The 13,944-nt window shown below is 37.6% G+C and overlaps 7 protein-coding genes across 7 annotated transcripts; 3 read left to right on the top strand and 4 right to left on the bottom strand.

Moving 5' to 3' along the window:
* Window positions 1–2: 2 nt before the first annotated feature.
* Window positions 3–1,027, bottom strand: GCK72_006006 (uncharacterized protein; the record flags this gene model as incomplete). The annotated part of the gene is made up of 3 exons (XM_003108984.2): window positions 3–86; window positions 138–803; window positions 866–1,027. The coding sequence occupies 3 exons, from the start codon at window positions 1,025–1,027 to the stop codon at window positions 3–5; spliced, it is 912 nt and encodes a 303-aa protein (XP_003109032.2).
* A 724-nt stretch (window positions 1,028–1,751) lies between these two features.
* On the top strand, window positions 1,752–2,623 carry GCK72_006005 (uncharacterized protein; the record flags this gene model as incomplete). Its single annotated transcript, XM_053725432.1, has 5 exons — window positions 1,752–1,829; window positions 1,881–2,251; window positions 2,297–2,424; window positions 2,472–2,536; window positions 2,582–2,623. 5 exons carry the CDS (start codon window positions 1,752–1,754, stop codon window positions 2,621–2,623), a joined length of 684 nt encoding a protein of 227 aa, XP_053589626.1.
* A 112-nt stretch (window positions 2,624–2,735) lies between these two features.
* GCK72_006004 (uncharacterized protein) lies at window positions 2,736–5,516 on the bottom strand (the record flags this gene model as incomplete). The annotated part of the gene is made up of 6 exons (XM_053725431.1): window positions 2,736–3,077; window positions 3,120–3,240; window positions 3,290–3,514; window positions 3,949–4,157; window positions 4,376–4,540; window positions 5,370–5,516. 6 exons carry the CDS (start codon window positions 5,514–5,516, stop codon window positions 2,736–2,738), a joined length of 1,209 nt encoding a protein of 402 aa, XP_053589625.1.
* Window positions 4,441–5,641, top strand: GCK72_006003 (uncharacterized protein; the record flags this gene model as incomplete). The annotated part of the gene is made up of 5 exons (XM_053725430.1): window positions 4,441–4,503; window positions 4,583–4,672; window positions 4,735–5,008; window positions 5,051–5,142; window positions 5,192–5,641. 5 exons carry the CDS (start codon window positions 4,441–4,443, stop codon window positions 5,639–5,641), a joined length of 969 nt encoding a protein of 322 aa, XP_053589624.1.
* A 2,462-nt stretch (window positions 5,642–8,103) lies between these two features.
* Window positions 8,104–8,770, top strand: GCK72_006002 (uncharacterized protein; the record flags this gene model as incomplete). Its single annotated transcript, XM_053725429.1, has 3 exons — window positions 8,104–8,178; window positions 8,348–8,483; window positions 8,685–8,770. 3 exons carry the CDS (start codon window positions 8,104–8,106, stop codon window positions 8,768–8,770), a joined length of 297 nt encoding a protein of 98 aa, XP_053589623.1.
* A 690-nt stretch (window positions 8,771–9,460) lies between these two features.
* GCK72_006001 (uncharacterized protein) lies at window positions 9,461–12,941 on the bottom strand (the record flags this gene model as incomplete). The annotated part of the gene is made up of 9 exons (XM_053725428.1): window positions 9,461–9,511; window positions 11,274–11,366; window positions 11,418–11,663; window positions 11,709–12,015; window positions 12,067–12,134; window positions 12,185–12,280; window positions 12,327–12,621; window positions 12,673–12,785; window positions 12,831–12,941. The coding sequence occupies 9 exons, from the start codon at window positions 12,939–12,941 to the stop codon at window positions 9,461–9,463; spliced, it is 1,380 nt and encodes a 459-aa protein (XP_053589622.1).
* Window positions 12,942–13,162: 221 nt separating this feature from the next.
* GCK72_006000 (uncharacterized protein) lies at window positions 13,163–13,818 on the bottom strand (the record flags this gene model as incomplete). Its single annotated transcript, XM_003108929.2, has 3 exons — window positions 13,163–13,504; window positions 13,556–13,682; window positions 13,727–13,818. The coding sequence occupies 3 exons, from the start codon at window positions 13,816–13,818 to the stop codon at window positions 13,163–13,165; spliced, it is 561 nt and encodes a 186-aa protein (XP_003108977.2).
* Window positions 13,819–13,944: the final 126 nt, after the last annotated feature.

Genomic DNA, 13,944 nt, shown 5'->3' with positions numbered 1-13,944 from the left:
ATTTAAAGAGCTTTGAGACAATCGTCCAGAAGGCTGCTGGCTCCAATGCGGAACAAAGTAGGGTTCAGCCATTGCTCACCGAGAATCTGTAATAAATTTATAGATGATAGGTATCACAAGTTATCATATGTACTTACGTCCTTCACAAGAGCAACAAAGCCGAGTGCCTCATCAACAGTTTTGATTCCACCAGCTGGCTTGAATCCGACCTTCTTGCCAGTAAGTTCATACCAGCGCTTGATGGCAGTGCACATAACATAAGCGACTTCCAATGTTGCGTTGACAGTTTCTTTTCCGGTCGAGGTTTTGATGAAATCAGATCCAGCGAGAATACTAGCCCAACTAGCTTTGTATACGTTGCTCAAAGTTTTTAATTCTCCAGTAGCCAAAATTGTTTTGAGATGGGCAGATCCACATGCCTTCTTACACGCGAGAACTTCATCATGAACAGTCTTCCAATCCTCTTCAAGAGCTGCAGCTCTGCTGATCACGATATCAATTTCAGTCGCTCCATCAGCAACGGTCAGCTCACATTCGAGAACTTTAGATTGCAAATGATATTGACCAGATGGGAAGCCACCAGCAACTCCTGTAATATGACAGGTTTGCTTCGTGGCAGTGAGGAACTTCTTGACATCAGCGACTCTCTGTGGATACACGCAGACTGATCCGCAATGAATCGAAGGATCAGTTGGAATAGGATTAATAGCTCTTTTAGCCAAAGCAACAACTTTGCTAGCCGTGTCGTCTCCATTGAGTGTTGTTAGATCGATATATTGAATCACTTTGCGAATTTCATCTTTCTGGAATAAAACAATTTTACCATTATTTCTGGTTATCATAATATATCTTGACAACAACTTACGTTTTTCAAGTTTTTGGCCTCTTGTTCGTACTTATTAATGGCTTGAGCAATTTCCTGATTATCAAAATCACGTCCAACTTCTTTCTCGAAAGTGGCCGCATCAAAGCGTCCCTTGTAAGAATCCCGAACGAAAGAGAAGAGCGTTGGAACGATGGTCGCCATTTTATGCTATAAAATAATAATTTTATTTAGATAATATATTACCAGAATTCATTTATTATTAAACGAAACATCAGCAAAGCGAGAAAAGTCGTGGCGAAAAATTCTACAAAAGGTGTGCAAACACTACCACGGCAGACCGCACGCTTTCAGAAATGATTTGAAATTGACCAATTGGATAGAATCTGATGGATTGGTTTCAATATTTTTTATTCTTCTTCTTCTTAACTCATATTTCAAAGCATTGAATAACAGAAACCTTAGAAGTTAGAACTAGTGATTTTGGTTTGAATAAGATCCTAAAAATAGAGAATAACATCATGTAGATTCAGATATTGGTATAGTATCAGTTATTATTTCTATTGGGATATTGATCTGAGGACCTCATGAAGAATAGATTAGAGCTAGAGAAAGAAGTACAGGCAATTGATTTTTAGGTAACATTTTATTCGCGAAAAAACGGGAGAGACTGATAAACGTTTCGCATCTATCTTTCTCGAATTGATAACGTTTTGATGATTGAGGCCGTCGTGAATTTTTTGTGATCCGCTTATCAACTCAAAGGTCACTTACTTGTGAAATATCCCTGTGTCAATGTAAAACTATTTCTGTTATAGAATTGCGATTGCATTCGAAAAATAGGTTATGTAGTGAGAAATGTTTATAAAATGCGTTATCATTAATTTTCTTGCTGTTTCATGAAACCAAATTGATTTTCAGTTATAAGATGGGGAGTGAAGAAGAATATTTTATAGTACGGTACCGAGGACCACGACAAGACCGTGAAGCAATATATAACTGTTTGGTAAATATAACGAGATAGAAAACTGATAACTAAATCTCTCTTCTTGTTCAGACTGGTAAAGCAAATGACTTCGGTCAGTATTCGGCATTTCTTAAGGATGTAAATGTCGGTAGAGCAAAATGCATGAAAGATGTCTTCGATTTCATCATGCCATCTGAATCAACGAATCTCAGTCGGAAACAAAACAAATCGAACGAAAAGCGTCGGTATTCCAATCAAAGTCACTCGAATTCATCTGGATATTTGCAAGAATTCCAAGAAGGAACAGACAATTTAGAATATAGAGGTGAACTACGATCAATCCAACCCCTATATGCATCATCTTCGTCTGCTCCAGAATCTTTGGTCGAAACTACTACAGATAGAGAAGTGAAAGAGGAGTATCCAGATGCCTACCCGTATACATTACCGTCAACATCCAGGTAAATATATTTCTAAAACTATTATATATGCTTTCTATATTACAGACAGTTTCCAAGTTATCAACAAGTGCGAGTTCAAAACGATGGTTATATGCAGCAACTACCTTCTAGAATTCCATATTCTCCACATGGTACGACTGTCAACAGAGGAAGAGCTAGAAACAATCAGTACTGTAAGTAACATGAAATAATACGAATTATAAAGCAAGTCAAGTTTCAGACCGACCGTACCCCACCGTCACCTCTGACCAACCAAGAACTGAGTTAGTATCAAGTCAAACACTGGTAAGATATAACCAAAACGACATCAACATTGTTATTAAATTTCAGAAGCGACACAACATTTGCTTCGAAAGAAAAGCGGAGCATTAAAATAATTTATTTAAAATTCATCACAGATAAAGTCAAAGCATTAAGTCAATAAATTGTTTTTTCTTTGTAAATTTGCGCTTCACGATAAATTGAATTAAGTACAGTATGATTATTACACATCTCTCTTTAGTCTAGAGATGAAGTCGGATTTGAAAACATTTGCCATTCCAATGTTCGGCAGCCATTCGGAACTTTCTTGTTGACGAAGAGCAAACAACTGATCGAAAATTTGATCTTTCGGGTGGAATTGGACATGTTGGAGGACTTCGTCAGCAAGACTTCGTGCATCGCTTCTACCGACATCATCACGGGTAGCAAGAACTGCGGCCAATAACTCGGCAGGGCAATTTGGGAACTTCCGGGCAAAAGATGTAGCTTCAAGAGAAAGAAGAGATTTATCCTTCAAGGAAATTACATCTCCAGCTGATGCAACGATAGATGTAAGAAGTGGTAGCTAAACAACAAATAAGAAATTAAGACAGATAAAAACAAGTACCTGATCTGCCATATCGTCACTACTAGCAAATTCAGCGTAGAGATTATCCAATCGAGAAACATCTGATTTCATGCGTTTTCCAGCAGTCGCACGTTCTTCGTAAGTGGTGAATGTTAGACGTCTGAAAGAGAAATATGGAGAATATATGTGGTCTTGTCAGGCTACAGTACTTTGTTTCAATTGCTTTCAAATATTCGCTGACGATTCTGAACTGTAGATCCATAAGCAACGCGGTTCTCGCCACTGGTCGCAAATGTTTGTGATCATGATAGTAATCCGAGACAGTCATACAAATAGTCTCCAGGGCAGCACTTCCAGTCAACCATTTTTTGGAGAACAGCTCAACAAGACTAGGAGCAATGTCAGTTTGAACTTCTTCTCGAAGGTAATTGACTCTGAAACCAATAGATTTTCTTACGAGAACGCGCGTCATGTCTTTTTCATTTCATTTTTTTTGTTTATGAGAAGGACAGCGTCTTCTCCCCGCTAGCAAAAAAAACGAAGGCGTGTGCCCCCTCGCTCAGAAAAAGGAGCATTTCTTTGCAGAGTTGAATATTGATTCTCGGTGAGGCGCAAAGCAGGGAGCGAACAAGGCGTTACGTTTAGTTTCTATTTCAATTTATTTTTGCGTTATCAGTATACACAACTTTCTAGAATTAATAAGAAAAAATGTCTCAAAAATTGTGACTTGAATTACGAAATAGTTTTCGTGTCTTGGATCCACGATCGTACTTTTTTTTAAAACTTTAAAACATTTTCATAAGATCTCTTTTCCCTATATTCTTATTTCCCGCTTTCATTTGTTGAATTTTCTATTGAAATTCCTTACGCCACAGAAGCTGCGTTACTCCATTTCGTGTTCAACGCATCCATATTCTCAATCAACTGTTGTTGACTGACAGCGGTACGCCTTCCAGAAGAAAGCGGCGTTGCCATAGGAGCCACTGAATTCTGTTCTCCTTCCATCGAGAGACGAATTTGTTGCTTATACTTTTCTGTAGACTCTATACACGTGTGCAGATTGTTGGCGACGGCAATCTAAAAGAAAAAAAGTTAAGCTCTTCTCAATTCGATACTTTAGTTGAAACTAGATGTATGTTTTTTTACAAACAAAAGTTAGTACGTTTTAAACGGAACTGTCAATATTTAATGGTGCTATTCACAAAGTAGAAAATTATGTAAACAACTATATTTGATTTTAAAACTTCTTCGAAATTCAGAAGCATGTTTTTTGATAACAAAAAATATGAACTCACAATGTTTGATGTAAATTCTTGAAACTTTCCACGTTCAGAAAAGTAGTCAGTTTTATAGGCTGTGAATGCGTCTCTGTACTTTCCTGCTAACTCGTGAAACTCTTGAATTGTTAGATAGATTATGCTTGGTATGACTTCTACGGACACTTCTTTCGCCAGTGTTACCTGAAATAAAGACACATTTAGAATTAAATATTCGGTTTTCAGATGGCTCATTATGAGACAACTCCTGAAGTTCTTGTTTTAACCTTCCCTGGACAAGGAGACGGCGGAATCGATTTGATTAGAAAAATAATGGTAGGTTCACTAGGAATAAATTTGAATCTCATTCATAAATTAAAAGATTTGAATTATTGTAGGATCCAACTATTGGCACGAATCCTCTTGATTTCCAAATTCTTTCGATACTTGGAAGTACTCAAATGATTCAAATCGAACGTCGTCGGAACCCTCGAGGGATATTCGATTTCCCACGAGGAAGTCACCGACGTCTTCTGATTCAGATGAATGCAACTGAGGCGTTCCGTGATATGATAGTTAACTACATCACTGGCAGAGCATACTTGGAACCTTATGTTTGGAACTATTTTGTCGGTGGAAATTATGTGAAGTATTTCGAGGCCAGTGATAGAGGTAAAAATATAAACATTTATGAAGTGGTTTTGATGATTTTAGCAAGACAAATACAACCTTATCCAGTTCTTGGAAGATACATGCCCCCTTATCCTAACAGAGCTCCAGTCAATGCGCCGCAGCCTCCCCAGCAAGTAAGCTTTCATAGAAGAACAAATTTACTGAAACCTGTTACACTTTTAGGAAAATGGTGCTGATGAAGAGATCGATGTAGAGAATAGTAATGACTCTCGAGCATCATCTGTACTCGGTGCCGCATCAGGAACACCATATTCTCCTCCATACTCTCCACACTCCCCGAGATATTCTCTATTCGCTGATGAGCCAGAAGAGGGAGTGCCTCCGGAGCCAGCCAACATACCACGTCCACCAACACCTCATGCACCACCAAATCCACCTGCTGAGAGATTACCAAATAGACCAGTAGCAAGAGCCCAAAATAGGATTGACAATAACAATCGTCCAGGACCATCCCGACACGCGTGGCCACCACCACCACCACCACCATATCATTCTATGCATAATTATGCTCCATATGACACAAATCGTAGATCATATCAAAACGCCCCACCCAATTACGATTATCAGTATATGAACTCTCGTTATTCCTATTTGCTTCAGTTACCACTTTGACCACCTAAACTGTTATTTATCGTATTATGATATTGCACCAAACTCGTGAAATCCCTGCTCTACCACATTATTTACCAACGCTTCCGTCTATATTTGAATGTTCAGAATCTCTTTGATTTCAATATTTCTTTGTAATGCTCTTACATCTTTCCATAATTTCCAATTGAATAAACTTCAATCTCTTCCGCATTCATTGTCTTAAACCAAGGATTCCAGGTATTGCAATGAAAACAGAAGTATAGATGTCTCAATATCCCATTCTGTCCTTCTAAAATATAAATAGAAGTTCTATTTTCTGTTTGATCCTTACACATTTCAAAGAGTGGAAAATCTCAAACTGAAAAATTAATAAGAATTGAGTAATCAATTCTCTCAGATTGGTTTGTCATCACTACTGGAATCTAATGCGAGTCGGAAGACGAATTCGCAGAGAAGTGTTCATGAAGATCACGTGGCTTCCGGGTCCGACTTACCAAATACTTAGGATCTTTGAGATTCAACTTGTCAGAAAGATCTCTCTTATTTGACTTGATTTCGGCTAGACCACTTAAAGCCAGTTACATCCTCAACTTTCAAGGAAATACTGAAACATTATTTTCAGATTTTGAAATTGTTGATAGTTCTTCATGAATCCGTACAATTGTTCAAAGTCAGTGTGTGATCAGTTATATTTGTCATTAACGGGATTAGAAATTAATGTTTTTGATGATTTCAAACCGTTCGATGTCGTTGTTTTTCTCTCAAAATTCAAACATTCAGTGTGAAAGATCTTAGACCTTACAGCCATGAGACCTATTCCACTAATCCGACCGTGAGAGCTCTCATCCAAGTTTTCGGTTCAAGATTCTTCTTTTTTTTTTCAAAAATCTCCTGCAGAGTTGCGAGACCCCACGCACTTCACCTATTTTGGTCTCGAGACTTTTCTTTTCAAACTTTGAAAAGATGTTCGAAGTTGGGGCCTGCATTCTTATTTCATTCACTCAATTTTCACGATCTTCACTCTCATTTTCCTCAAAGTGACGCTGATTTTGCAAAGTGGTGGGCTGCAAATACGAGAAGAACAGTGAGCAAAAAGTGCTGAAAGGCCATTTCCTTTTTGTAGATTGAATGAAGAAAAACCGATCCCAATCCCAGTGAGGAAATTGGATTTTCCTTTTTCGTTGTTTTTTTTTGTATCTGCTCTTTCTTCGATTTGGCACTCTATTTTGTTAAAGATTAACATTATTGAATTGTTTGTATATGCAAATCATCTACGGGTATCCATCAAATTCTTTTAATCCGCCACGAGATGCGCACAAAATACTTTCGATACAGGGGTTTCATATTTGAAACTTAATTCATTGAAAAAAGAGGAAAATGACTACAATCGAGTTGATATTTATAGATGATATCGGTCAGTTGGATGGAAATCTCCAGAGAATCTTCTACGGGTGTTCATACTTCCGGAACCTCAATTGACATCATGTCAAATTGTTATATGCAACTTGATGATTTTCAGAAAACTATTCATACAAGATCATTCATTTCTTTTCTCCTGAGCCGAAATCTGAGCCAATTACAACTAATGATATATAAAGCAGGACACATCAAGACAAATGACGAATCTTCTTCATTTTGGTGTCATGTTATGTAAATCAAGAGAAATGCAACATCCGTCCCCCTCGTTGACTTTTTCTTGTTGTCGTCTGCACTTTGTGCTCCAGAATTACTAACGACAGAAGGGCTCGTCACCGTCCGAGGGAGGTGGGTTATTCCATTAAGTAGATTAGTAATGCGAAGTTGAACTTGAATTCTTCAACTTCTTTTCGTCAACTTTTAGTAGATTCGTTTATGCAAGGAATCGTACAAGTCATTTACTAATTCCACCTACTATGGGAATTTATTTATAGTTGTTTTGCACAATTTAGAAACGTGATTTGTCAATAATAGGATATTCGATTTGACAAGGACGCACAGCAGTTCGTTTTGAGTTAGAGTCAGTCTGATTTAAGGAACAACTCTATGATTCCTACAGTAACCCCAAAGCGCTATTGAAGACATTTTTGAAACTCCAAGCATGCCGGATATGAATTCGAGCTTTATTGTTGAAATAGTTTGTGAATAGTTTTAGATTTCCGAAATCAGCTCTTTTCTATGTTTCTCAATGCTCCACATCTCGCCACTATTTTCATTCAACGCATTCATTCGTTCATTCAATTACACAGTTCCAACTTCCAAACTCTGCAACCAGTTTCCTGTAGATTTGCAAACTTTGTTCACCCCTCCTCTCATTTCTTCGTTATCCAATTCTCTACCGCCTAGTGAAGGAGGTGTTCTTTGCAAGCGACTCCACCCACTTATATGCTCCGCACCAGAAGAAGGTCACGCCCCTTTTCTTGGACGCGATCTCCAACAAAACCCAGCATTATTTCTATTTCTCCTCTTCAGAAAACGAAGACGGAACCAGCTTTTCTCAAAAGAAGATGAACGCAACGACAGCCACAGTACTCCTCATTTGCCTTTTAGCTTCGATGCCAGTTGTCAATGGTTTCTTTATGGTAAGCTGAGAACTCTCATCGCAGTACAACCTTGTTTGTGTTTTGACCCTTTGGTAACAAAACCAATTTAAAATTCTGCCATCATGACCTTCTCTTGACAAATAATTATATTCATGTCATCGGTGCAATAATTAAATTTGTTGCAATTCGTAGAACTTCCTTATTCCAGTTATTCCCACAAGCAAACGATCGTATCCTGGCTCTGGAACTTGCTGATCAGGCCGCAGCCCAGTTGGCATCGGAAGGAGTTTTGGTTGACCCAGAGGAGGCAATGATGGCAGCAAAGAGAACTTCTTCAAGCCGAGGTAATTGAATTGAGTTAGAAATTGTCACTATTTTTGAGAAAAACTATCGAATGGCTCATAGAAAAAGTTATGGGAAGAAGACTAAACGAACTGTAGAGTAAGAGCTATTTCAGAGGACGTAGTACGAGCTTTTAGCTACTCCTAAGTTGCAACATAGCGTTCACCCAGCTTTCCTGAACACACCATGATTTCTGATTTTAGGATCAATGATGCGACGACGATCTGCTGATGGTTACGCTTGCCCATGTCTACACAAAGTATGCTCTTATCATTGCATGACCAAGTAGAAGCCAATGTCCCATCGATTCATCGAATAAATCAGTTAAATCTAGCCCACCTTCATCTAAAAGCCATTCTCGCAAAAAGAGTAGTTTCTCTAGTCGTTTCAACGCATTCCACTTGGCTCTAATGAACATGAGACTCCGTTTCGAACCATCCAGTCCGGAAAAAAAACACAAAAATGTCGGAGACGACAAAAAACCCAGCCATAATTATTTTTCTTCCAGCCTTGTTCATTACTATTATTTCACATGCATATAAAAATCGCTTAATTTCTCAGCTCTTTTTCTATACATTCTATGTATTGATTCCCTGTCATTCCATCATTGCATTCATCTTTTTTATCATGAAAACTCATTCGTTTATCGAGATCTAACCCCAATCAAGCTCGCGCACTCTTTCTCATTCTCACTGAAATCCTGATGGTCATATAGAAGATTCCGAAATATTCTTAACTATTTTTTCTTTGCGAAAAATAAATGAAGATGTATTGTTGAGGCGTTTTTATCCTATGACATCGTTCAAATGAAAGTGAAGAGTTCAAAGTCACGTCACCGCCTGCCATCAGAATCCAAGACGTATTCTTATTGTGCAAAAAAACTATCAAGATTCTCACGTAGATCATCGGAAGGCTCGAAGAATAATGGATATTCTGAGATTGTGTATAGATTACAAATTGTACATTGTGCTGCTTGAACTTATGTGGGAATCAAAAGAACATCGCCCTGTGAGTTCTCTCCTCCTATGCTCTAAAGAATACAATTTGGTTTTTTCTCGCGAAACAAAGTATTTCTGGTATTTCTGTGAGACTTCCAGGCTATATTTGGTCGCCAATTCAAAATATATTTGGGCATCAGAAGAATATTTCCTTCTCTCGAATTTGTCCAGAATATTCAATTTTCTTCTTCTTTCTTCTCATGTTTTGACTCCAATTAATTTAAGCCGAACGTTAAATTCTCCACAACACATTAATTTGTATTTCATTCAACTCGTCACCTAGAAATGACTTCTTCTTCTTCTAATTTCTAAATGAGTCCATCGGAAATAGTGCTCAGGTCATTTTTGGATCGTCTCTTCATGAAAAAAAAAATAAAGAAAAAAAGGAGGAAGAAACAAAAACACTTCATCACTTCCGTACTACTAATTATCTATTATCGTCTTTCAACGGACTAAAAAGAAGTGGCGTCACTTTTCACCAATATTCTCTCTAACTTTAGAGGCTCCTGGAACCAAATGAAGGAAGTCGAGCACTTTATCTTTTGTGAAAGTGAACGGAGAAAACCGGAAACCTTCGAGAAACTAAAAAATAGGCCCATTTTCTTTCAGTATTCCGGAGGGTGTTAATCAAATTGTCGAGGTTCTTTGGGCTGTAACCACCCACTGATGATGAAAATGATGAATAAGATCTAGTTTTTTTTTGTGTGGGACGAAGAAGAAAAATGAAGAGAAGACTGATTCATTTAGATGGCTGTAAACCGACACCAATATTTCGTTCTCCATTTTTTACGAGAAAATTATGAAAAAGAAAAAGATATTGGTAAACACCGCAGTTGGGGTATCCCCAAAAGGCTTTGAGCTAATTCAAGTCGGGCGGAAAACTGTTGACGTTTTGCAGACATCAATCGGTTCAGTTTAAAACTCAGTTTCCTATGAACATAGTCTTCTACCATATTCTCCTCTTTGTTACGGATGAATTACAAATACAAAACATTGGATATTTCACACTCTTGAAACTACACTTGTATCGCCTTCAGAATACAAATCATCTAAAACTACAAATTGGAGGTCGCAGAAGGGCACATTAACAATGTGGGATGAATATTGAAACTCAGTTTGAAAGAAAGGCACTCGATGAATAAGGGTTTGGGGTAATTGCATTATATTATTCATCAAGAGTTCCTTTTTCGACAGAAGTGAAACAGAAAATTGAATTTCTCCTTAGCTTACCGAAGAATATAATGTATTCCATTGAAAAAGGTATCTAGAAAGTTGGTTCTGTCTGCATCATTACAACAACTTGATGACTCAGAAGTGTCCAGACTGCCCTTTTCCAAAGTCCTCTTGATACTTCGACGAGAATAATTTTATTCTTGATCAAGCCTATCAGCATAATTATTGTCATCTGACGTTACTATTCGGCCAATTATTTTCGTCTTATAAGCTCAATCACTTGTTCGCATGTACTTCACGTGAAATCCATGTAAACAGATATTTCCTCATGGTTTTTCAAAATGGGAATACGCAAATTTTTTCTCAATTTCAAAAAAGAAAAAGTGACGTTCACAGTGACGGAATTTCAAATTTGCGGAAGATGAAGACTTGAATTCGGAGCGGAAAAAACTCTTAACAAACGGGAAAAGTGTTCCTCTTTTCAAACAACATATACTTTATGAGAAGAGTCCGTTCTTGACATTTTCGTCATCTTCTTCCGAAATTAGTTTTCTTTCTTTAATGCTACTATTTGACGTGAGAAAAAACATCAGGGGGCTTTCAGAACAAAAAAAAACTAACCGTGTCTTTCAGCATTCCAAAAACAGTGTTCGGCAAATCTGTGTAGAAATATCCATGATTATCCTCACTGGGTCGGACGTTTTTGTACCAATCCTAAACAAAAATAAATGAATGAACATACAGAAACAGAAGTGTGTTACTTACTAGAGTCTCATGAGATACAGTGTTTTTCAGCCAAAGTTTCAAATCTTCTCTAGACATCTCAACAAATTGATCACATAATTGATTGAGAGTGCTCCTCGTCAGAACTGGACTGTCTTGAAGAATGGCTTGAGCATTAATTTTCAATCTTGGATGGCCGAGCATATCTTCAGATGCGTAGAATTTAATCCATGACATCAATTGGACCAATTCGCTCTTTTCGAGGCGTTCCGAAGCGATTTCGCGTAGCTGGAAATATCAAGAATGCTGACAACAGAAACTTCAAATTCTTACTCTTCTACAGACAGAACTGTGATACATGTGAACATATCTATCATAAATTTGCCAATCTGGGGGAAAACAAGGAATCGCAACTTTTGCCAATTGTAAATCATCCATAATGACATTTCTACAAACTTCGAGATACCGAGCAAGCCATGCTTTATTGAGTGATCGATCTTCGAGTTGATTCCCATCAACCCGATTGGCAACAGTTTTTTCCAATGATCTCAATGCCTTTTCTTTCCAGTTTCGCGGTCTCCCAGGTGGAACGAAAGCCGAGGAGTTTTTACTTCGAGCATCCATATAAAACTTATCAATTCTGAAGATATTACACGACTAAATAGCTACTTTTCAATCTCCAAAACAGTACCTTTCTTCTCTTTCAACAATTCGTAGACATGTCACAACTTGTTGTGGACCACCTCCTTGTTCATTTCCCTATAATTGAAGATATACAGATTAAGTATGGTATTACTGAATTGAGATACCTTGACCATTTCTAGTGTTCTCCCGAGAATAAACCACATATTTTTTGAAAGTTCAGCAACAACTGTGTCGACTCCTTTGAAAAAGTTTATAAGAAGCTGCAAAAAATCTGAAAATTTTGAAACCAACCAGTGCAACGCTTACATTTTGTTCTTTTTCTGTATTTGTACCACTCATTTTATGTACTTCTGCCAGTAGTTCGTCACGTGCTCTTTCTAAATCCATAATATGTTTATGGGCCAATAATAGATTTCCTCCAGATTTTTCATCATCTAATGCATCGCGAATTTCTTGAAGAGTTGTTTGTAGATTGAATATATGCTTCAGATTTTCCATGGCTGCGGCATATTGACCATGTCGAGCATTTGCATCGCGAAGCTCTCGAAGTTTTTCTTTTAGTTGAGGAAAAGGTTTCAGACGTTCACGAATATCTTTCACACTGGAATTAAAAACAATTAAAACAATTTACTGTTCTGGTATATCATTTTACCCATGCGAAATGGCAGTAATATCATCGGAAGCTGTTTGTAAATGTGCAATCGCTGTTCGTATTCCCTCTAACTGACCTTGTACTCCTGTTCGGAGCATTGCTTCAACGGCAAGCTGAAATTAAATTGATACTGACAGAAAGCTGCTCTCCGAACTCACTTTCTTTCGGTCAGCTCTTTTTTTGAGTTCAGGTAATTTTTCCAGTTGATCTGGGCGTTGAAGCAAAGCTGCCACTTGTTCTAAAGCAGCTTCTTCCACGTCAATGTCCATTCTAGAAACGAGGCGGTCATTCCTCTTATCATCTTGTCATTTAGGTAGAGGTAACAGATATAACTGAGCTCATCAGAGTTAAAAAAAACTATTCAAAAACTTTTTATTATGCTATTTTCAAAGTGAAATATAAAGGCACATAATCAATTCGAAACCTCGTGAAATAAACCAATAAATGACTAGGATATGCAAAAATAAATAAATGCGTTTTTTAATAAACATTAAAGCTCCTTTTTAGCAGTTTTCAAGTTCTTTGCAGGTCCGTCAAAGCTTTGTCCTTCAATTGTTACTTCTGTCACATATTCTTGATTCAATAAAAACTTCTTCGCTTCAAATGCTTGCTCTCCGTCTTTGAACATGAATATAGCCCGATTGTCATCAATGACGAATACTTGAAGGTCTACATGATTGTTATAAAGTTGAGACTGCCACAGAGCAGTCCATTTTTCCGTAAACGGGCGAATATCCGTTCGCCCAGGTTCTGCTGGATCCAATACTCCAACGAAAAGCATCAACGTTTGCCCTTTTTTCGACATCATTAGAAGATCTTCAGGATTTTTTGCCTGTAATTATTGAATTTCAAAACTGTAATAATGTTGTTCGACGAATCTCACTTTTGCTTTCATACTGTCTAAGTCCATTTGCGGTGGCTTTCTTTTGTGCTCCGGCTTTTCGTCTTCCTCTAATTCCTCATCATCGTTCTCCTCCCACTCATCATAGAGTTTTTCGAGATCAGCATCTCTGCAAAAACATGAAAGTAAGGCTTTTAAGGGTATTTAACTTACGTATAACTTGTTAGATCTTTCTTCTTTTGTTTTTCAGCAGTTAAACCAAAGTGAAGAAATATTGAAAGAACAAACATACATTTCCAAACCATCTGGAGAGCGAAATATCAAGTTTAGAGCTACGTTTGGCTCTAACCGAATTTTTTAAACTGGAAAGTTGAGAAAACTCGGTGCTAAATTCAGAAATGGCCGATCGCGTTTGGCCTGTGTTTTGCAAC

The sequence above is a fragment of the Caenorhabditis remanei genome, chromosome II, assembly GCF_010183535.1.
Source record: "Caenorhabditis remanei strain PX506 chromosome II, whole genome shotgun sequence".
In the NCBI taxonomy this organism is placed as follows: Eukaryota; Metazoa; Nematoda; class Chromadorea; order Rhabditida; family Rhabditidae; genus Caenorhabditis; species Caenorhabditis remanei.
This window is presented reverse-complemented; position numbering and strand designations above follow the sequence as displayed.